Below are 21772 nucleotides of genomic sequence, written 5' to 3' on the forward strand. Positions count from 1 at the left end.
GTGTCACGGGACGGATTTGATACAAGATGTGGTCCGTGTTCAGCCTAGCATAAGAGGTAAGAAAATGGGTTTTGAAGTCAGACCTAAATTTTTCAAGAAACAACGAAAGTACTTTCTGTGTTTTTCAGGACTGATGAAAGCTCAAATGTTTAAGTGAGCGATGGAGACCCTGCCTCCAGGGAGAGCCCGTCGCCCGCGCAAGCTACAGCACGGGGTCGCCGCAGGGCCCGGCCGTGTTTGCTGGTCTCACCCATTCCCCGCCAGCAAACCAATTTATTAAAGTCAGTTTTTTTAAATACATTTATTAACCAATGTTAACACATTAAATGAATCTATATATTGCTAGTCAGAGCAGCTTACAAAATGCCAGGATGCATCGTAGAACTGGACAGCCACAATGAGTAATTACAATGTGCGTAGTGGCTAAGCTCAACACCTTGATACAGCTTTATGATTCGCAGAAAATTTTTTAATGATTCCTAAAACAATCAGTTGTAATTTTACCTAAAACTTTTACAAAACCAGGCCACAATCTTTTTTTTAATTTTGTTTTTTTTTTTAACACACAGTTTTCACACTGTAGTAACTTGGAAATGTGCAACCGAGTCAACGGAGACAAAAAAGCCAAAGGAACAGGAATCTTACTTTCATGCAGCTATCAGTGAAATAGTACACACTCTGGAATGATTTTACACCGAAAATATTTCCACAATAACTTGCTCTCATAGGGTGGATCGAAGTTTTAAAACTTGAAAAACAATCAGAGAAGTAAGCGTTCTCGGTTACAAGGTGTCAGTCAGACCACGGCCCCCGGCGACGCCAACAGTCACACAGCGATGGGCGGACGAGACGCCCAGGTGCCGCCGGGCAGCAGCCTGTCGACCGACTTGCGCCGGCACCCGGCCAGCATCAGGCCCGATGGAGGGTGATTTCACAGAAGACACTTCGCCATCTTTAGAGTGACCCTGGCAAACCCGGAGAAAACTTTTCCAAAGGCTTTCCTCCTGATTCTTTCACTTCCGTGGTGTGTGATTGCTTTAATAAATACCAAAGCACTAAATAAATATTTACAAATTATTTCTCTAACCTTTAAAAATAACTAAATGATAAATGGGAATTTGACTTGGTCTAATATCCGTCGTTGAAAAAACAAACGGTGAGATTTTTCTTTTTAAAAAAAGTAATTTAAGTTTTCCTGGCTGAATTTTATATATCTATGTATAAAAAAATCCTTATTCAACTATCGATCCATTCCTATTGGTAATGCTTCTTAATCCAGACATTCCGCAAAATACAGACTTTTTACAAATCACGGCATCTTTAATACAAGAAAATTAACATGCATCATTCTTCACTCTGTGTACAGTGATGGAGTTCATTCGCGGGCACGACCCACGACCACAAACATAACGGCCTCCGTGGAACGTAAGTGCTTTCTTCCCTTCAGTATTAATTTACAGTGTACACGGTGACACCAGGTAACAGGCAACCAGATGATACCTGGAGCGGGAAGGGAAGCGCTGAAGAAATTTGTATGCCTCATCTGTAACTCCGTGGGTGGAGAAAGGTAGTTTTTGGCTTTTTATTTTTTGTTTATCTTGTTACAAGCACTCATGTTAGGACAACGATGAAATGTGCAAACTTTAAAATTTAAATATTCATTTCTCTAAGACCCAGCTCAGTAAAAGATTACCCCGGTTCCCTGCAATTTTAAACTACAAGATCAAAGCTAATAATTTGTTATAAAAGTTATATATTGAAAAGAAATCATGGAAAACACAACTGGGAAATATTTAAGGAAAAATCCGCAGGACCAGCACCTGCCCTGTCAACCCTGTCCCCTAAATTCAACCTGCCACTGGCACGACCCGCAGACAGTGCCTTAGACAGTAAACCAAGCTGAACAAAACCAGCTCAACAAGGTTAAGAAATAAATTCCACGTCAAGGTAGTATGTTTTATTTCTGAAACAGTTCTGTCGTTCTTACATTCAGATCTATTGTAAATGTGTCTGTGTTAAACTCGCACGTGGTCACCTGTGGTTTTTTAAAGATCTGTTGTTTAAAGGTTAAAATCTCTGTAAAACCTAAAAATGTTTTAAAATTTGCTGAAAATGCAACAAATTCTCAATTAAAATTTATTTAAAATAATACCCTCCACTGATGTTACTTGTACCCCCTGAAAAACTCCGGAGGAGCATTAACAAAAGATTTAAACTACTGTGCAAAATTTCTTCACGAAAAGTGTTTAAAGGCTGGTGCAAAATGGGAAGCAAATTCTAAACAATTTTGGCTTCTCGGAAACGAAAACTGCTGTGTCTGAGGAGAGGCGCGCCGGCGGCCGGGCCCGCCTTCATCTTTTCCGGCGACAGGTGCGCTTGTGCTCCGCGTGCCAGTGCTCCTGCTGGCACTTGATGGAGCAGTAGGACGTGTTCCAGCAGCAGTGGTACATGGCCTCCTCCTCACAGTTGTAGCACTGCAGGGGAGAAAGCAGGGCCCTGGTTAGACCGGCCTCGGAAGCGCCGCCCGCACGCATCGGCGGGGCTCAACCTCCGGCCCGACCCACGAGGAGACCTGTGTGTGGTGCGCAGCGGGCCAGACGGCAGGCGACGGGGAGGCCGCGGTGTTCGGTCCGTCCCCGGCAAGTGTGGGCATCCCTGGCCCACGACCGTCTCACCTCTCCTGCTCACTGCCCGCAGCGAACACATCTAGAGAGGGTTCCGGAAAGACGACGGGGCGGTAAGCACCCGCCCCGCGTGGGCAACTCCGTCGCTAGAATCTGTCTCTGGGAACGATTTTGGAGAACTGGAGCCGACTAAAGGCTTCCAACTCCCAGGGAAGTTGGGGACAGTAAATTCTGAATTTGGGTCCATTTGGCTCTTGGCACAGGAGCAAGTGCCTCGCACCGCCCGCTGCACGGGGCCGCTGTGCACACGCTCGGCCAGCGGCACGGAAGCGGCGGCTCCGGAAAGACCTGACGAGTCCTCGGTGTGTGCGCCACACTGAGTCTCAGCACAGCCTACGACAAAAATGGGCAAACCCGAAAAGGGGGTTGAAAACGAGTTCTAGGGTTACCACACAATCCGATTCAAATGTCCAGTGTTCAGCCTCACAAGAAAATGAAATAGTAACAAAGAAAAAACTGTCCCTGAGAAGGGCCCAACAGCAGAGCGTATTAAAGACCGTTCATAGTGGTTTTAAAGACGCTCAAAGAACTAGAGAGGGATGTGGAGAAAGTTAATGACGTGTGAACAAAGTGGAAATTCCATTAAAAAGAAACGAAAGAAAATCGGGAGCGCACAAGTCCATCGACTGAAACACTGGCTCTGTACAAGCAAATCTGAGCAGAAGACAGGACAGAAGAAAAGTGAGCAGAACCTGAGGGACTGCGGGACACTGTCCACTGTACCCAGACATTTGTCCTGGGACTGTCACAGGACAGAGGACAGGGTAGAGACTGCGTGAGGAGATAATGGCTGTACCCTCTCCGTCTGACAGATGTGAACATAAGCCATTCCCCGTCAGTCAATGACACATCTGGACACATTATCTCCCCACTCCCGAAAGCCCAGGTTAACAGAAATCCTGGAAGCCTGCAAGGGAAACGGTCATGCACAGAAGGTCATCAGTATGTCACCACCAGCTTGTCCTCAGAAACTCCGGAAGCAGAAGGCAGGTACCGTCGATGCAGAATCCTAGATTCAGCAGAACTGTCCTTCGAAACGTGACGGATAAATTCTGAAATTCCCAGATATCCCAAAGCTGAGGGACCCTGTGACCTGCCCTGTAAGAAAGGCTCCGGGGAGCCGTGGACAGCACCCAGCACCTCCGCGCTGCGAGGAGAAACACTACAGATTCCGGCAGAGACGAAGCCGAGAGAGAACCTGGGGAATCCGATGTTGGCGTTTTGTCAGTGTTACTGATCTTCTCGATCTTTGAGCTGAATGGACTCCAATTACTAACAACAGAAATGAAAGTGGGGACCTTACGACTGACTCTACAGAAATCCGAAGGAGTTTAAGAAAGTACCATTAACTATTCCATACTAGAACACTGAAGAAACTAGATAACGGACAAACTCCCAGAAAAATAAAACTTACCAAGACTAACTCAAAGAAATTTAAGCATACTGAATGACTAATAAAAATCTCAATAGAAAGAGCCCTGGACTTGCTGGTTACTCTGGTACGCTCCAGCATCTAGTTGAACAAGGACTAACAGCAATCCTTCCCAAACTTTCCCCCAACGCTCTAGTATAGGAAACGCCTCATCCCGTGAGTCCGGCATAACCCGCCACACAAAGATACTACGGGAACAAAAACTGCAGCTCAGCGGGACAGAATCCTCCACAAAGTATGAGCAAACAGCACTTAGCAGCCCAGGAAAAGGACTCTACTCCAGAACCGTGTACCCCGTAGTCCTGTACACAAGAGTGACCCAAGTATGAAAATCCGTCCGTGTATACTAACAAGGAAAAAACTCACATGATCATCTCAGCTGATGCAGACAAAGCGTCCGACAGAAGGCAGCACACCCTTCGTGATAAAAACCACTCAACGAAAGAGGAATAGAAGGAAAGTGCCGCGTATGAAGAACCCGGAGCAAACATCACACTCAGTGGAAACCTGGAAGTTTTTCCTCTAAAATCAGGAACAAGGCAAGAACCCACTTTTGCCACTTGTATTGAGCAAAGAATAAAACACGTAGGAATGAACCTGACCACGGAGGGGGAAGCCTGCACACCGGCCACCACCAGACACCGCTGAAACGAACTCCAGACACGGACAAATGGAGACCCGGCCCGCCTTCGTGGGCCAGAGGACGTCCATTGCTACAAGGTCAACGGGACCGACGCCATCCACGCATCCGCACGCCCTCCCTATCAGAGGCGCCACGACACTTCTTTCAGATGCAGAGAACCCATCCCGAAAGTCGTGTGGACTCTCCACCGACCCAAAGAGCCAAAATGACCCCGAAGAAGAACCGGGAGGACTCACGCGTCCTCCTTCAAACCCACCGCACAAAACTGCAGTAACCAAACCGCGTGCTGTCGGCACAGACGAGGGGAGGCGGACAGACAGCCCAGAAAGAAACCCTCACGAGACAGCGGAAGGAGCGCTGACGCCGCCGCCGAGAGCCCTCGACGGGGAACCCACAGCGTCTTCCCCAGACTGAGCTGGGAAACTGCACGTCCGCAGGCGGGGGCCGGGGGGGGCGGCCGGACCCAACCCAAGAGCGCACACACCGATGAATGCAAAACGGATCAAAGACCGCGCCGTGGGGCCCAAACGGTAAAACGCTGGAAGAGACGTAGGCCAGAAGCTTCGAGACACTGGATTGGTCCATGGTTTCTTAGATGTGACCGAAGGCACAGGCCACCAAAGAAAAAAGATTTCCTGCAATCTTACTATAATTTCAGTGAAGTCAGAAACAGCTGAAATAAGTCCCGAGTTTGAATCTTGGGTGTGTGCTAATGACTCATGTGAGTTTGAGCCAAGTTGTTTAACTTCTGCCTTCGTTTCCTCATCTGTAGCCCTCAGCAGCACCCTCCTCTGTCAAGGACCCTGACAGGTTCTTACGCGGACCCGTCTCCAGGGTAACCATCCCACCGTGTCTCAGCTGTAGCTCATCTTAACGTCCGTTTTCCGGCATCTGTCAACCTGTGAACTTTCTGTCCTAAGATGTGATTATAACAATAGTTTATGCTGGAAACGACAGGATGAACACAGTGTTCTTAGTTACTCCGTGTAATCTCGTAAGCGTCAAATTCCTCATCAAAAACGGGGAAATCGAAAGCAGTTTGCTACTGACTGGCATGAAGACAGACACACAGAGGAAGGGAACAGAGCAGAGCCCAGAAGCAAATCCGCATCGACACGGTCAGCTAATTTACAACGGGGCCAACAACACAGTGTGGAAACGGCAGGCTCTTCAGTAAGTGGCAGTGGGAAAACCGGACAGCCTCATGCGACGGACGGAAACCCTTTTGTAGCCCAAACACCAGCTAACTCAAAATGGACTAAATGAACTCAGTGGAATGTAAGACCTGAGAGCAAAAACTTCTAGAAGAAAATAGGCAGAAAATTCCTTGACATTGGTCTTGGCAATGATTTTCTGGGTTTGACACCAAAAGCAAAAGGAACAAAAGCAAAAAAAAAAAAATACAAATGGGACGACCTCAAACTAACAGCTTCTGCACAGGAAAGGAAGTAATAAAACGGAAAGGCAGCCCACGTAATGGGACAAAACATCTGCAAATCCTGCGTCTGACGCATGTGGTTCACGGCCCCAGTAAACGATTCCTACAATTCAACAGAAAAAAACACCTGATTTTACAAATGTACGAAGGGCCCGCGCGGTTCTGTCTCCGGAGCAGACCTCCAGAATCACGAAAGGACGCTCAGCCTCACCGACCAGCACGGCGAGGGGTCACGCACACCGGTCGGAACGGCTAAAACCCGCAGCACAGGAAATGAGGAATGCGGGCGAGGATGGGACAAAGGGCAGCCCCCGTGCACGGCTGGTGGGAAGGCGAGCTGGGGCGGCCGCTCTGGACAACAGTGTGCAGGGTCCTCAGAAAGCTGAAAATGGAGCCGTGCTATAACCCAGCAATGCCACGGCTGGTGTCTGCGGAATCAGGACTCGGAAGCGATACTGGGGCCCCACATTCCCTGCGGCGTGTTCACCAGAGCCCACGGCCGAAGCGTCCGTGAGCGGTGGCGGATGGGGGAGATGCGCAGCAGACACGCGGCCACGGGTGGGCGGAGGGCGGTGAGCGCCGGGGAAGGAAGCCAGCGCCACTGGGCGGCCTCATGGCGTGGAGAAGCGACCACCCCGGCAGCTCCCGCCCTGTCACAGCCTCCTCTGCCCGTTTCTTTGATTCTTTAGTAAACCCACAGGGGATTTCTTCCTGTAAGTCTGGCGCCCACTCTCCGGCTTTCTCTGGTGTTTGCACGAGGACAGAGTTACAGACGCAGCGCTGGGCTGCGTCCTGGTGACAACCTCGAGCACACGGTTTCCGACTCATCTGCTTTTCCCACAAGTTCTGAACTTCCCTTTCTCGGGATCTGGTGAACAATCACGAGACATCTTACCGTACTTCATCAACACCACGGAACGAAATTCTGAGTTTTGGGGAACAAAACGTTTTCCCCAGCAGTTAGCTGAGATGGGGGGACGGGTGTGCTCAGAGCTCCCAGTCTAGGGGAAGAGTCACAAACACGACACCAAGAGAAAGGAACCATGTGTCAGGCTCTAAGAGGAGTTGGACCCAGTGAATGTCCCCGTCAGAAATCAAGTCGAGGGACAAGACCTTGGTGTGTAAATGTCATTCAGTCAAACCAAACACACGCTGGCGTGACGTGGGCACTAAGCGTGTCAGGAGTAGGCCGTCAGCGGCAGGGGTCAGCGGCAGACGTCAGGGCATGGGCCGTGCAGGGACGGCTACGTCCCAGCCAGACGTCGGGCACGGGCCGTGCAGGGACGGCAAGGTCCCACCCGGCAGACGCGCTGCGCAGGTCCGGACGGCCGCTACCCGCTACCCGCTACCCGCTATCCGCAGCAGCGTGATCCTGTCAACACCGTACGGTGGACGCACAGAGGAGACGACCCGCGGTAAAGACGTGAACCTTCCTCACGGCCGACGGTCGGACCTTCCGTCTCACTCTGGGACGAACCCCCGCCTGCACAAGGTCTGTCTGAGCGCATCTTCCCCACAGCGCATCCGCACGCGGGGGCCCGTTCACGACGCGACTGGAGGCCACGCGGCGCTTACCCACTGCTTCTTCTTGGTCTGCGAGATGAGCTGTTTGTGCTGCGCCGCCAGCTTCTTGATCTCCTCCACGAACTCCTCCTTACACTTCTCCTTCACCTGCTTGCACTTTCTGTCCATCTCGCCCTGCATGTTGGCCACCGCTTTGCTGACCGCCTGGCGCTTCTCCTCTTCCATTTCGGAGCGCAGCTGGAACGAGAGCGGAGCCCGTGACCCGCCCGCCAAGAGCCCACGCCAGGGTCTGCGGGGCCGGTGGTCCTCCCGCCCTGCTCCCCGGAGCCCGGGGCCCGCAGGCTTCTGGCGAGCAGGGCTCCAGGACCCCCGGGAGAGGGTTCCCGCCTCCCGCGAAGGCTGCTTTACCTTCTCCAGAGCTTCCCGCACGACCCTCTCGGTCTCCCGCTTGTGGTCGGACTTCATGCGGTCCTTGAAGTCGTTGAAGATCTTGGTGTACTTGTCGTGGCACACGCTCGGGCAGAGGCCGTCGCCGCTGGTCTGCGTGCCGCGGTGCAGCGTGCGCGGGGAGGAGGCACTTAGCTTCTTGGTCTGAGTGGACACAGACACCTTTTCGATCGGCTGAGGCATCGTGGGGATCTCCTGGCTGGAACTCACGGCTTCCGTCTCCGGCTCCGGCTCCTGCAGAACAAGGACAGTGCACGTGGGACAGGCTGCCACCGCCCGCCGGTCCAAGAGCAAGCCCGGTCGGTCGAGCCCGGCGGGGAGGGACCGTCACAGCCCTGTCATCAGGACGGTAAACTGCACTTCACCCCAGCTAACCCAATGAAAACCCCCAAAACTTCTAAGCAATGAATAGCCAAGATAATTCCAAACAGGAACTTTAGAACTTTGTGGCAAACACACACTACGGTCTTTTCTGCTCAGACTAAATAAAAATATCCTATAAGATATAAAGCCATTACCAGCTCAGAGGCACTGCCAGGGACCAGGTTCATTCACAGACACCCCAGAATTCCGAATCACAGACACGTGATCCTAAGCGTCTGAGCTTGGACTCCCCCAGGTTCTGAAGCCGAGGTAAGGGAGGGCTGGGCCGGCGCGGACGCAGCCTGTGCTGTGCACGTGCTCGACCCGGGACACGGGCGGGCGGAGGACAGGCTCCCTGACAGCGGTGTCTGTGATCGCCACAGGGGTGCACGGTCGTCACCGGGCCGTGGGATGCGTGTTCTGGGGCCGTGCCGCCCGGATGCTGCAACGCGGCCACTTACTTCCTTCTTGGGTTCCACGCTTTGATTGCGTCGTCCCTTCTTTGCTCTCGGTTCTTGTGTGACTTTCAGCTGTGAGCATCAAAGAGGGACAGAGCCTGTTACCCCAGATGGTACGACTCCCGGGTCGCAGGTCCGCAGGTGAGGCGCCCGTCTCCCGTGCGCGCTCCGCTCCCTCCGACCGCGTGGCCCCCACACCCACACCCAGAGCTCCCAGGGCCGGAGGGGATGCCGACTCCCGCACCCGCCGGGTCGCTGGCTACGTCGCGCCTGGCCGGCGTGCGTACGGCAGGAGCACCGCGAGGAGGGGAGCGCGAACATGCACTCATGCCCGCGATCGATAGGCCGCCGCCCGCGGGGACCCCCACCTGCTCGTTACTGGTGGACGAGATGCTGGACTCGGCCTCCTCCTCGCCCCGGTCCTCGTTCTTGGACTTCCAGAACCTTCCCTCGCGGAGGAAGCGCTGGTGCAGCTCCAGCTCGTCGCACGCCCGCTTCCAGCCCACGCTGCGCTTCACGTGCAGCCGGTGCACGTTCACCGTGATGTCCTGGATGTTCTCCGATGGGATCCAGGCCCTGCGGGGAGCACCGCAGCACGGTTAGAAACTTCCAGAACGCCCCTCTGCTCCCCCTGTGCAGAGCAGGCCCCGGGGCGGCGGCACGCGGGCGTGGGGGGTGGGGGGGGACCGGCTGTCCGAGCGGACGGCGCGCGCCCAGTGCGGAAGGTGCCCAGCGCCGGCTCGGACAGACAAGAGCCCAGGCCGTGAGCCCGCAAGCACCGCACGTACGACGCAAGGGTGTCGAGCTCGGCTCCCGCCACGGGCTGCGTCCACCACCTCCGTATTCGCTTCGCAGATCAGCACTAACGCTGCAGCGTGCGGCCAAGGACTCAGGTATGAGAATAGCATCTCTGGATGACGCTAATGCTGACCCAAAGTTACTGGACACAGAACCATACGCAGTTCTGGGAAGAGGCTAGAAACTCAGCCACAGCTTCCCTGGCGCTCACACCGCGACGCACTTCCCCGTCTGCCCATGAAGGCACCACGACACACCGCACGACGAGTGGGTCCTGAGCACGTGATCCTGCCGCATCTGGGGACAGAGCTGCCGTGCAGACGGGCGAGGGAAGCCCTTACCACGGGCCAGGACCAGCACCCGCGGACCCTCTGTCCGGCAGGGCCCGTGTCCCAGCGAGAAGCGACGTGCGATGCGGTGCGTGGCCAAGGGCCACGCGCACCACAGCAGGGAGACGCTCCCCGCAGAGGCACGGCACGCTGAGACAGACAGCCGCAAGGAGCACAAGACTCTGGAGCCTCCAGTCCACGTTGCAAGCGGCACCTCCAACACACAGATCTGTGCTTCGTGTCTTCTGCGTCCCTGCACGCAGTCAGCTGCCACTGTTGGCCGACAGCGACGGGGGACCCCGGCCTGAGGACTCAGGAGACCGAGGGAGTCACGGCACGTGGGCCTCAGCCACGACTGCAGACTTCCGCGCCGCAGCACAAGCCCCGTGCTCTGCAGTGTCCACACGTGGTCCTGACGTCCCAGGCCGGCGGCTGGACCCGTGGGACTGGAGCGGCCATGGCTGCGTCTATAAGTATCCACCCGCGGCGTCCCACCTGACGGACGCGCTCCATTAGCCTCCTGCCGAAGCGGACGACAGCTGCGACCCCCGGCTCTCCTAGGAGGAGTGGAAGAGACCGGGCTTGTGGGGAGCAGCTGCCCTTACTCTCGAGGTCAGCAGCGCTGGCAGGGCGCGCAGCATGCACCGGGCAGTAGCGCACGGTCACCTTCTACAAGCCGTGCTTCTGAGATTTCCGCTGCTGGCCGTGGGGATGGCCTGGGGTGCGTCTGTGACCTATCTGGGTACTTTTTCAACTTCAGTCACATCTGTTCATCCCTTGGACGTAACAAAATAGATTCACATCTGCTCTTCACACGAGACGTAACTGTGTCCGTGTGGTTCGGACGGGCACTCCTGTTCTCTCGGACGCTCCGTCACTGGGAGCAGCACGTCCCGCTACTGAACAGGACCGAGGGTTACGCGATGCGAGCTACAAAAAACGCCCTGCGACGTACGGTGAGTCTAACAGAAGAGAGTCTGGTTTGGCAGGATCTGCGTATCTGTCTGTCCTCCACGCTCTGAACTTACTTGCTCCCCGACAGCGCGGTGGTCTGTTGGCAAATGAGCTCGCAATCACGTGCTTCCCCTGCCCGTGGCTCTCAGCACCCGCAGCACAGAGGCAGCCTTGCCGGCGCACCCAGACCTCGCCCGCTCCTCCTCCCTCGGGACGGCAACCTCGCAAACCCCAGAAGCACCACAGAGCCTTCCCTCCCGCAGGAAGATGACTTGCTCCGGGTCTGGGGAGGGGCCGTGCGTCCTGTACTGAGGACACAGAAGGGACGAGTCCAAGACCATTTATCTGTGTAAGATTTTCTCTCCCACCAGGACAGACAGGACAAGCTCGCAGAAGTATTTATTAGCACTGACGCTGGTGAGAGTGCGAATGTACTCAGGACCACTGAGATGGTCACTTAAAAGTGGTCACCGTCAGAATGACACGAACGAGAACCTGCGGATCGAGGCCTTTACCAGCCGTCTCCTCTGGGTGTGTAAACACGCGGCTTCATGGAACTGGTGATCAATACTGCATCAGGTTCATTTTTTGATAAATTGAGTCTTCTAATAAGATACGGGGTACCTTTTAAGGTACGTCCTCATCATTTAAGGATCGTGGTGGGCACCCAGTCATGAGCAGAAAAGGAAAAGGATTCCGAATTTCCTGTGAGGTTGTGGGTCTTCAAGGGCTGAGCCGTGGATGGCAGGGTCTGTCCCTTGTAGGGCCTCACACGAGATCCACAGGGAACACACGTAACGCACAGAGTACATTGTCCGATTGGCTGCTCTCAGCCAAGTGTCTGGGTGAGTCAGAAGTTAGACGTGAATTTCTGACCGGGGGGGGGGGGGTGGCACCCCTAACGTCACTCTTGTTGGACGACTATATTTTCCGGAATAAAGTCCTCAGAGCCCCATCAGTCCAAAATTGTTTCAATTAAATCTTCCAGGAAATAAGAAATTCAGGAGAAAAAAATGTCTGGGAACGTAATGTCACGTTGTAATTCTCTCTTCAGAGCCCACACAGATCAGCTCACGTATTCTTTTAAAATATGATCTGCATAATACACAAAATGACAGAAAAATACCCTTCATGGTTGAAGATAGCGTAAGGCTGTCTGAACGTGGATGAAAAACTGTAAAAGATGCACTAACCAGTTTGAGCATTTTACAAAACACCCGAATTCTTGGTTTTTCTACACGAACAGTATCTGATGTCACATGGATTCCTGCGGTAACGCAGACGTTCAGGACGCCCCTGCTGCGCACGACCCACTAAGCTTGGGCGACTGCATACGGAGGTTTCACTGACCCTTTTGAGACGGGTCTTATCGCAGCCCGCGTTGTGGGTGACCAGACAACGTGTCTGCACTGGGAGGCCAGGAGCTGAGCCGGACACTGTCCTCCGCATCCCTCCTTGCGTGCGCCGCCGGCTGCGAGGCCAGAGAACAACGAAACCAGCACAGCTCACACATCCCCTCTGCATGACTTGGGTCTCCTGCCCAGAGGGTCTGTGCAGCGCATGTCTGTGAAGGGACAGAATGACGCATTCGGAAATCCATAGCAGGTTTCTTGCCACGAAACTTTTTTTTTTTTTTGCTTGTTCGTTTATTTCTTTTTAATTTTTTAAATTCCAGTAAAAATTCTTGCCACTGAACCTCTATTTAAATTAAATGAAAACGACGGAGAGGAACGCTGTCGCTTGCCGCGTGGCTTCCCACAGTGGTGAGAGCAGCACAGACCCTCCCTGCGGGTCTGGCACAGACGGCCCTGCAGACCCGCCAAGGCCTTCAACCACGTCGTGGACGTGGCGCCTTCCCGGTGGCTGCGAGCTGCGAACCCTGGTCAGTGTCCGGTCAGCCCCGCTCGAGACAGTGTCACTCAGAACACTTCTGTCCCCGATAAGTGTTTCGGCCTTAACATCACAGTGAAGGAAGCAGCCGTGATTTCATAGTCGAGTTCACAGGAACAGAAACAGTTCTCACTGTGGGGACGACATGTTCTCGCATGACAACATGCCAGCACGCAGGCTTTGGTGTACACATTTCCCTTGCAACAGGAGCCTGAAAGTCGAGGTTGGAAACACGGTCTGGGAGTGACACGTGTGTAATTCGAATAAATCACAGCGTCCACACGGCCTCCGGCTCCCAAGTCATTGACCTCCGTGTGTGGCTCTCAACGGAGCCTGGGGAAGATGACTGAGACCACGTCCTGTCATCCCGAACCACGGAGCAGCCATGCTCTAGAGTCCTCCCAAACCCCTGCCTCACCCCTGTCCCACCATGTCAGGCACGAACCGCTAGCATTTCCCTTCACAAGCCCAAAAGAAACCAAGACCCCAAAAAAACAAACAACAAAACAAAAAAACCCCCAAACAAACCCAGAAGGTGAAAATGAACAAAGCATTAGTGATTTCCTGTTCTGGGTAATAGGTTTCCTGGTTTTATTAACTTTTTTTCCCCTGTACTTACGTATCCTATTGAATTTTCAAGAAAAAAGGAAAGACAATTAGCCAAAATAAACCAATGCATAACAAAAGGAAAAAACAATGGATAACAACGGGGGAAAAAAGTGACGTGTAATTTGTTTCTCCAAATTAGAGTAAGTTCCTGCCTGTTTCTGACAGAGGGGCCCTCCGAACACCACGGCCCACTTGGTGGGCACCCGGGGTCACTGGGCGGTCAGTGTGCTAGCACAGGCCATCCGCACCTTTGGTGATGGTGACCGAAGAAGCGGACGTCCACCTGGTTGTCCTCCTTCTGCAGGACTTTGGCGGGCCAGAATCCAAAGCCTTTCATCTTGGCCCAGACGAGCTCATGATTAGGTATCTGGAAATAAAACGTTTTACTGTGTCACGGTATTTCTAAGGTATTAGAGAGAAGCACATCATTAATAATGGACAATCTAGTATACAGCCCACTATCTTGAAATTATTTTAACTCCTAAAAACACAGAAGTTTTTCTCAGATTGGTTCTGCCTTCAAGAAAAATACCAAAGAATTGTAACCTGCATGAAGCAGCGATACGGAGACTCAGCTCTCCGAACAGACGGGCTTCGGCACGCAGGGGCAGCGGTCCCCGCCGCCAGCCGAGGCATGTGCGGAACGTGGCAAATGCCCTGTCCTCACTGCCGGGACCGGCACACCAACACCTGGGGCCAGTCATGAAGGGGAGTGGAAGGCCCTGTCCAGGCTCACCAGCTCAGAGAGACGCCCACGGGCCTGGGAGGCCCAGTGAGGTCAAGAGGCAGCCACGGGCACCCAGGGCCTGGGTGCTGCCCCTGCACCCTTCCTGAAATCGCGTCATCCCGGGGGACAGCACAGCCACCAGCACACGCAAACCTTATTCCTGTTGTGAGAGCATGAGGGGAAAGGGCGAAATGCCCTGTTACATACGAAGGGACGTGGAGTTTGTTCTTACGTTCCTCATCTTAAAGTCAGACATGGATAATGACGCCAAGTTGTTAACCCTGTGTTTCAGGTTTCGTAATCATCAAAACCGCATACACTATATACAGAGAACGATATCTAGGAAGGACTGTAATCCTTGAGCAAACTGGAAATAACTTCCTTAGAACAGTACGTCACACACTGAAGAGGTAAAAAACAGATCACAAAATCTCACATACACAAGGGTAGCAGAACCAATTGTCAGGACGAGCATTTGACAGATAGAAGCAGTTCTTGCAGAGCTGTAGTTCGTCCAGCTAGAAAAGAGAAGCAACTATCTTAGCCCACGTGAAACATGAACATCCAACGGTGTAACACGTCCGTGTCCATTAACAAACATTGTCTTATGTGCATCGTCAGGCTGGAAGTTTCTTCCTAAGTTGAACCATTTCATTTTTCAGTAAACACTGGGACAGCGGCCACTCTCCCATGCACACCACCCGCATGTCCGACCTCCGCTCCAGCCGGGGCCCGCACCCCCCGGTCAGCACTCGCGAGACATGCTGTGTCCTCACGCAGGCCCCGCTGGCCCCCGTCAGTCCCCGGGACCGGCACCCCCAGTGCGAGCGCCGCCTCGGTCCCACCCTCTGCTCCAGTCCCTGTCGCCTTCCTAACGCTCTTTCACACCCCGGAAGAAATGTATTTTGTCTGTTCCTTTTCTGAGCTTGTCCTCAGAGCACAGCCCCGTGAGCAGAAGCTGTACCTCGGCCACCAGTGTGTCCCAAAACCCTGCACAGCACAGAGCAGACACTCAATAAATATTTGCTGAACGAGAGAAAAAACAAAGGCCAAACTTGAAATCAAGAAAAAAGTTTTCATATAAATTAAAACAATTTTGCAAGATTTAGTATGGTTTCACATGAGTGTATCAAAGCAAAAGGACATTCCCTAATATATATTTCATTTACTGACTGAATACACTGTGTGCAAGAGTTTACTGTATGAACTTTGTTGTCTGGGTCTTTTGCTATGAAATCTATCTCGGAACTCAAACATGTACCTTTCATTCAAAGAGGCAGCGTTTCTGCACAGTGAAGGAAACAGTCAACAAAACGAAAAGGCAACCTAATGAATGGGAGAAGATATCTGCAAGTGATCTATCCAATAAGGGGTTAATATCCAAAATATGTAAAGAACTACCACACCTAAAAACCAAAAAAAGAAAAAACAAAACAAAATTCAATTAAAAATGAACAGGAACTCAAACAGACATTTTTCCAAAAATGACATGCAGATGGCCAACAGACACATGAGGAGACGCAACGTCACCGGTCATCGGGGAAATACAGATCAGAGCTGCACTGAGCTGCCACTCACAGCTGTCCGACGGCGAGAACCACCACCAAGGAAACAGGGCGCGGAGAAAGGGGGACCTCGGGCACCGCTGGTGGGAGCAGGCTGGTAGCCACTGTGGAGAACAGCACAGAGGCTCCCCAAAAAGCTAAAAACAGAGCTGCCCTGTGACCCAGGAGTCCCGCTACTGCGTGTCTGTCAAGGAAACCAACCGGTAAGCCGCAGGGATACACGCTCCGAGTTCACCGCGGCGTCATCTGCAACAGTCGTGACACGGAGGCCGCCTGAGTGTCCGTGGACGGACGGGGGCGGGACCTATCCTTCTCAAACTATTCCACGCAACAGAAAATGAAGGAAAACTCCCAAACTTACTCTACGAGACCCTGACGTGAAAAGCAGATAGACTCCATGTGAAAAAGAGAATTAGAGGCCAACATCACTAATGAACACAGACGTGGAAATTCTCAATAAAATATTAGCAAATCAAATCCAACAATACATGAATCATTCAACACAATCACATGGGATTAATTCCTGGCTGCAAGTGTGGTTCAATATTCACAATCAATCAACATGATTTACCGCATTCATGAAAGAAAGGATAAAAACCACATGATCATTTCCATAGATGCAGACAAAGCACAACATCCAATCATGATAAAAACCCCCCAATAAAGTAGGTACAGAGGGAAAATACCTCGATATATAATAAAGGCCATCTACGACAACCCCACAGCATCTTCAGTGGGGGAGAAGGGAGAGCCTTTCCTGTATGGTCGGCAACACAAGAAGGATGTCTGCTCTCACCACTGTTATTTACGAAGCACTGGAAGTCCTGGCCTCAGCGGTCAGACAACAGAGAGAACTAAAAGTCGTCCAGGGGCGCCTGGTGGCTCGGTCGGTTAAGTGTCTGCCTTCGACTCAGGTCAGGATCCCAGGGTCCTGGGATCGAGCCCCCCGTCAGGCTCTCTCTTTCTCCACTCCACCTGTACTCTCTGTCTCTGTCTCTCTAAGAAGTAAATCAAATCTTAAGGAAGGAAGGAAGGTCATCCAAATCAGCAAGGAAGAAGTCAAAACTTCCATTATTTTCAGATAATGGCCCACACCTTAAACTGGAAAGAGTCTACCAAAAAACTGTTAGAACTGATGAACAAATTCAGTAAAGTCACAAGTTACAAAATCCACGTACAGAAAGCTGTTGTGTATCTATACACCAATAATGAAGCAGCACAAAGAGAAAGTAAAGAATCAATCCCATTCAATACTGCACCAGAAACAGGTAAGATACTGGGAAGAAGCCTGACCCAACAGGAGAAAGACGTGCACACTCTGCAAACTGTGAAACACTGATGAGAGAAACTGAAGACGACATGAAGAAATGGAAAGGCATTCCATGTTCATGGACTGAAAGAACAGATGCTGTGAAAATGTCTGTAAGACCCAAAGCAGTCTGCACATTGAATGTAATCCCTACCAAAATACCAACAGCATTTTTCACAGAGCTGGAACAAATGATCCTATAATTTGTACAGAATCACACAAGACCTCAAATAGGCAAAAGCAATCTTGAAAAAGGAAAAAAAGAAAAAGCTGGCAGCATCACAATTCCAGACGTCAAGCTGGAATTTTACAACGCTGCGGTCATAAAGACAGTGCGGTTCCGGCGCAGAAACGGACACGAGCACTGATGGACCGGACGGAAGGTCCAGAAACCCACCCAGGACCATATGGCCAATTTATCTGTGGCGAAGGAGGAAGGAATACGCAATGGAGAAAGAGCTTCCTCAACAACTGGTGTGGGGAACCTCGGACAGCCACACGCAGAAGCATGACAGCGGGCCACGGTCTTATAGCACACACAGAAACAAGCTCAAAACGGATCAAGGACCTCAGTGTGAGAGAGGAATCCATCTACATCCTAGAGGAGAACACGCAGCGACCTGTGACCGCAGCCACAGCAACTTCTTGCTACACACGTCTCCAAAGGCAAGAGAAACAAAAGCACAAAAATGAAGTACTGGGACTTCACCAAGATAAAAACCTTCTGCACAGCAAAGGAAACAGTTAACAAAACCAAAGGACAACTGACAGAACGGGAGAAGATATTTGAAAATGTCTTATCAGATAAAGGGCTGGTATCCAAAATCTATAAAGAACTTCTTGCACTCAACACCCAAAAAACAACGCAGTCAAGAAAGCAGGGCAGAGGACATGAACAGACACTTCTCTAAAGACAGATAAATGGCCAACAGACACATGAAGAAATGCTCCACATCACTCAGCGTCAGGGGAACCGAGTCAAAACCACAGTGAGACGCCACGTGTGCTCCCGTGTATGCACCCCAGCGGTACGGATGCCGCGGAAAGAAGGGGACCCGGCGTTGCTGCAGCAACAAAACGGGCGCCAAGCTGTGGAAGGAGCCGAGACGCTCTTCAAGAGATGGATGGACAGAGAAGACGTGGTTCGTACACACACAGGACTGTTAAGCAGCCCTATAAAGAACGGAGTCTTGTCATTTGCAAGGACGTGAATGGAGCTAGAGACGGTAATGCTGAGCTAAGTAAGTCAGAGGAAGAGAAAAACCGTTTACTTTCACTATCTGTGGAATCTGAAAACCAAACAACAAAAATAAAAGGAACTCATCAAGACAGAGAACAGACTGGTGGTGCCGGCGGGCGGTGAAGGGGACCGTCTGTTAGGAAGTTGGCCTGTCTCGGCGATGGGTGGGGAATACAGTCGGTCACAGGGTGCCGATGCTGTGTGGCGCGGAGGGACTCCGCTCGTCCAGAGGCGCGGTGAGTGACGCGTGGACTTGGGACCCTGGCACTCACCCAACGCCGCATGGCGACTGTACTTCAATGTAAAAATAAAAACGAGGCGAACATTGATTGGGTGTCTGCCCAGTGCCGCATACCCGCCTGCCTCATGGAACCAATGCCTCTGAAGCAGCTACAGAAAAGGAGACATTTCTCTGTACAAGTGACTTAGCAACGCGATCTAACCCCCAGGTTTCCTAGAGAAATGCTCCCCTCCATGTGCGTTATTTTCCATGTACGTCAAATATGGAGATGAAACGATTTCAAGGAAATGGCAGGTTGGAGGCACGTAAGCAAGGACCTCCGGGGGGGGCGGTACCTCGTGGCAGGTGTCCTTATACAGCATCCGGGCTATGTCCGCCTGCTCGCTGTCTGCTGTAATTAAAGGCAGAGATGATCTATTACCAGTTGTCTAGAAACACAAGACGATCCAAAGTCATACATTTACAGCTTCTTTCAGCGATACAAGTGGCCACGTACTATTTTAAACAAAAATGTCTATTTTAAAATAAAGTTCAGGCAGCAAAACAACACTTTCTCTGCAGCTTTCATGTTGCTTTCAACAGAGCACTGAAGCAGCCTGTTTCTCTCCTTCAGGATGACAGGACACTAATCGGTCAAAGTGCTTATAAAAAGTCCCTCGACCAAGTTCGCGTCTGAAACTGAGGAGTTCGGTTCTCATCATTTAGTGCGCTGGAGCTTTGGGGCACTTTTCTAAGCCAGAACCACATTACGAAATATTTTTGAGTTGAAACCCTGACGTCATTGCTTAGAAATCATCGAAGTATCAATGTTCTGAACTGCATTTTATCGAAGGTATCTCCTGACCCAGAATGTGGACGGTACGGGGGAAACATGCAGACAAGGAAAACCATTCAACCTCCGTAGAAGATGACGGTGTTGTGCAGAAGCAGTTGCGCGTCCGCCTTGAACTCCTCGTAGCTCCGGTACTTGCCCTCGTTCACCTTCTGCAGAGGGTGACAGGGTCTCGTGTTACACAAACAGGGCAGAGCACGGGCACACGGGGACTTTCCAGGATGATGCCACGACCGCTCCCGTGCCCCACAGCATAGAAGGGACACATGGGGACCCGGATAAGCCTGCCTGCAGCCGGGATCGTGGGGTCCAGCAGCCGCCCACCCCGCTCAGCGGCCAGCTGGGCTCTGCCCAACGCGCGCGCCTCTCATTCTGCAGGATGGAGACCCGCTGTGACGAAGGAGAGCCCTGGCGGGGGGCTGGCGAGACCCGAACAACACAGCCACCGTCGGGACAACACACGTGCACAAAGACTGAAAAAGACAACCACCATCTGCCTCTGTGACGCTTTATGCCACAGAGAAGATACATTTATAATTCTGAAGCGGGACCAGGAACCCAGTTACAAGTCACTTTAAATAAAGTCCTAGGTGCTCCTCTGTGCACCAAGGCAATGCCAGGGTTTCTACTGCGTTAGACGCTGCCTCTGAAGGGTTTCTGTCGCTGGGCTTTCTGTCGCTTTGTCTTTAGCTGCCAGAGAAAAGGATTATGGAAGGAATTTGAGGATTTTTTACAGGGGAGGCAAAGTTTTTGGAAGAAAGGTAGAGCAAAGTTATTTAGAGGTAGCAGGGAGGCCTTTTCTTATCTTGGTGCCAGTTTTAGGAAATCAGCTTGAAAGGAATGCAGAATACAAAGGCCTCTGGAGCATCTAAGATCCCGCCTTTCTGCTGAAATCCCCAGAGACCCACTGCAGTAGTCCATCCTTTGAGAAGGCTTGCGGGACTGCCCGTGCTGGGGGCGCCTGCTCTTGCCGTCAGTACGTCACAGGGTGCACTCACGAGTACCAACATTGGAGCCCCAGTCCCAACTTCTGACTGACCTGGGCTCCCGACACCCAGGCACGGGCGTGGTCTACAGCTCCCAGCTGTCTGATACACACCCAGCATTTTTTTTTTTTAAAGATTTTATTCATTTATTTGACAGACAGAGATCACAAGCCGGCAGAGAGGCAGGCAGAGAGAGAGGAAGGGAAGCAGGCTCCCCGCCGAGCAGAGAGTCCGATGTGGGGCTCGATCCCAGGACTCTGAGATCATGACCTGAGCTGAAGGCAGAGGCTTAACCCACGGAGCCACCCAGGCGCCCCCACACCCAGCGTTCTCAAAGCAACTCTGTGATGTCTGATGTTGGCGCCATCGTGGCACTGACTTTGGTCTGAGCTGTAAGCGACCGAAGATACAAAATCCTGTCTTCCTCTTTCTCTTCCTCGCAGCACCGTCCGCCCTGCACCACACCCTCACTCCCTCGCAGCATCCTCTGCTCCGTCCGCCCAGCTCGCCTGCCCTACGACTAGACGGGTTCGGACTCGGTGGAGTGTGGAAGGTGCCCTCGGGGAACGGAAGCAGCCGAGCCAGGGTTCGGAGAGGAAGGGCCGCTGGTTCTTCATGGTCCTCAGGGACGTTTGGGTTTAGGAAGAGGCTTTGCTTGAGGCCATGAAACCTGGGGCAGGAGATGAGGTACAAACTCCCTGCTTTGTTCCAGGCTCTCCTGGCCACTTTCTAGGGAGCAGCCTTCACCTACTCTCCTACTGAACTACTGCACCTTCAGTCCTTCCCAGCGGCCAAGGGGACTGAGAAACTTGTAAAATGACTCCAGAAGATTCCTGTGGTCCCCCATAAGCTATTATAGCAACCACAGGATCTCACAGGCAAAGTCACAGGCCAAGTACAGAATTAGTACTGCAGCAATCCCAACTGGAACATGTCAAAATGTTCTACTGGGTTTTACTGCAACCTGTAATTACGTATTAACAAAGCCATCAAAAAACCATGGCCAGAAGAGGTAAAATTAAGCGCTCTTAAGAACAGTCAAGTTTTGGGGCTCCTGGGTGGCTTAGCCATTACGCGTCTGCCTTTGGCTCAGGTCATGATCCCAGAATCCTGGGATCGAGCCCCACATCGGGCTCCCTGCTCAGCGGGAAGCCTGCTTCTCCCTCTCCCACTCTCCCTGCTTGTGTTCCCTCTCACTGTGTCTCTCTCTGTCAAATAAATTAATAAAATCTTTAAACAAAGCAAACCAAAACAAAACAGGAGAGTCACGTTTTCTGATGATCATCTTCGTGTTGCTCGGGTT

The 21772-nt window shown here is 52.1% G+C and overlaps 1 protein-coding gene across 7 annotated transcripts in view; it reads right to left on the reverse strand.

Moving 5' to 3' along the window:
- Nucleotides 1-282: 282 nt before the first annotated feature.
- ZMYND11 (zinc finger MYND-type containing 11) overlaps nucleotides 283-21772 on the reverse strand; it is a 114266-nt gene continuing 92776 nt past the window's right edge. For 5 of the 7 annotated variants that reach the window (XM_046013437.1, XM_046013436.1, XM_046013440.1 and 2 more), the window contains 9 exons: nucleotides 19548-19635; nucleotides 18987-19042; nucleotides 14737-14814; nucleotides 13818-13936; nucleotides 9358-9565; nucleotides 8993-9061; nucleotides 8130-8402; nucleotides 7773-7958; nucleotides 283-2474 (listed from right to left, as the gene is read on the reverse strand). In XM_046013437.1, coding sequence (XP_045869393.1) covers nucleotides 2352-2474; nucleotides 7773-7958; nucleotides 8130-8402; nucleotides 8993-9061; nucleotides 9358-9565; nucleotides 13818-13936; nucleotides 14737-14814; nucleotides 18987-19042; nucleotides 19548-19635 — 1200 coding nt within the window. In that variant the 3' untranslated portion in view covers nucleotides 283-2351. The remainder of the gene's footprint in view (nucleotides 2475-7772; nucleotides 7959-8129; nucleotides 8403-8992; nucleotides 9062-9357; nucleotides 9566-13817; nucleotides 13937-14736; nucleotides 14815-18986; nucleotides 19043-19547; nucleotides 19636-21772) is intronic. The other 2 variants (XM_046013439.1, XM_046013441.1) reach the window with 1 other exon arrangement.

Source organism: Meles meles, chromosome 7, assembly GCF_922984935.1.
Source record: "Meles meles chromosome 7, mMelMel3.1 paternal haplotype, whole genome shotgun sequence".
In the NCBI taxonomy this organism is placed as follows: domain Eukaryota; kingdom Metazoa; phylum Chordata; class Mammalia; order Carnivora; family Mustelidae; genus Meles; species Meles meles.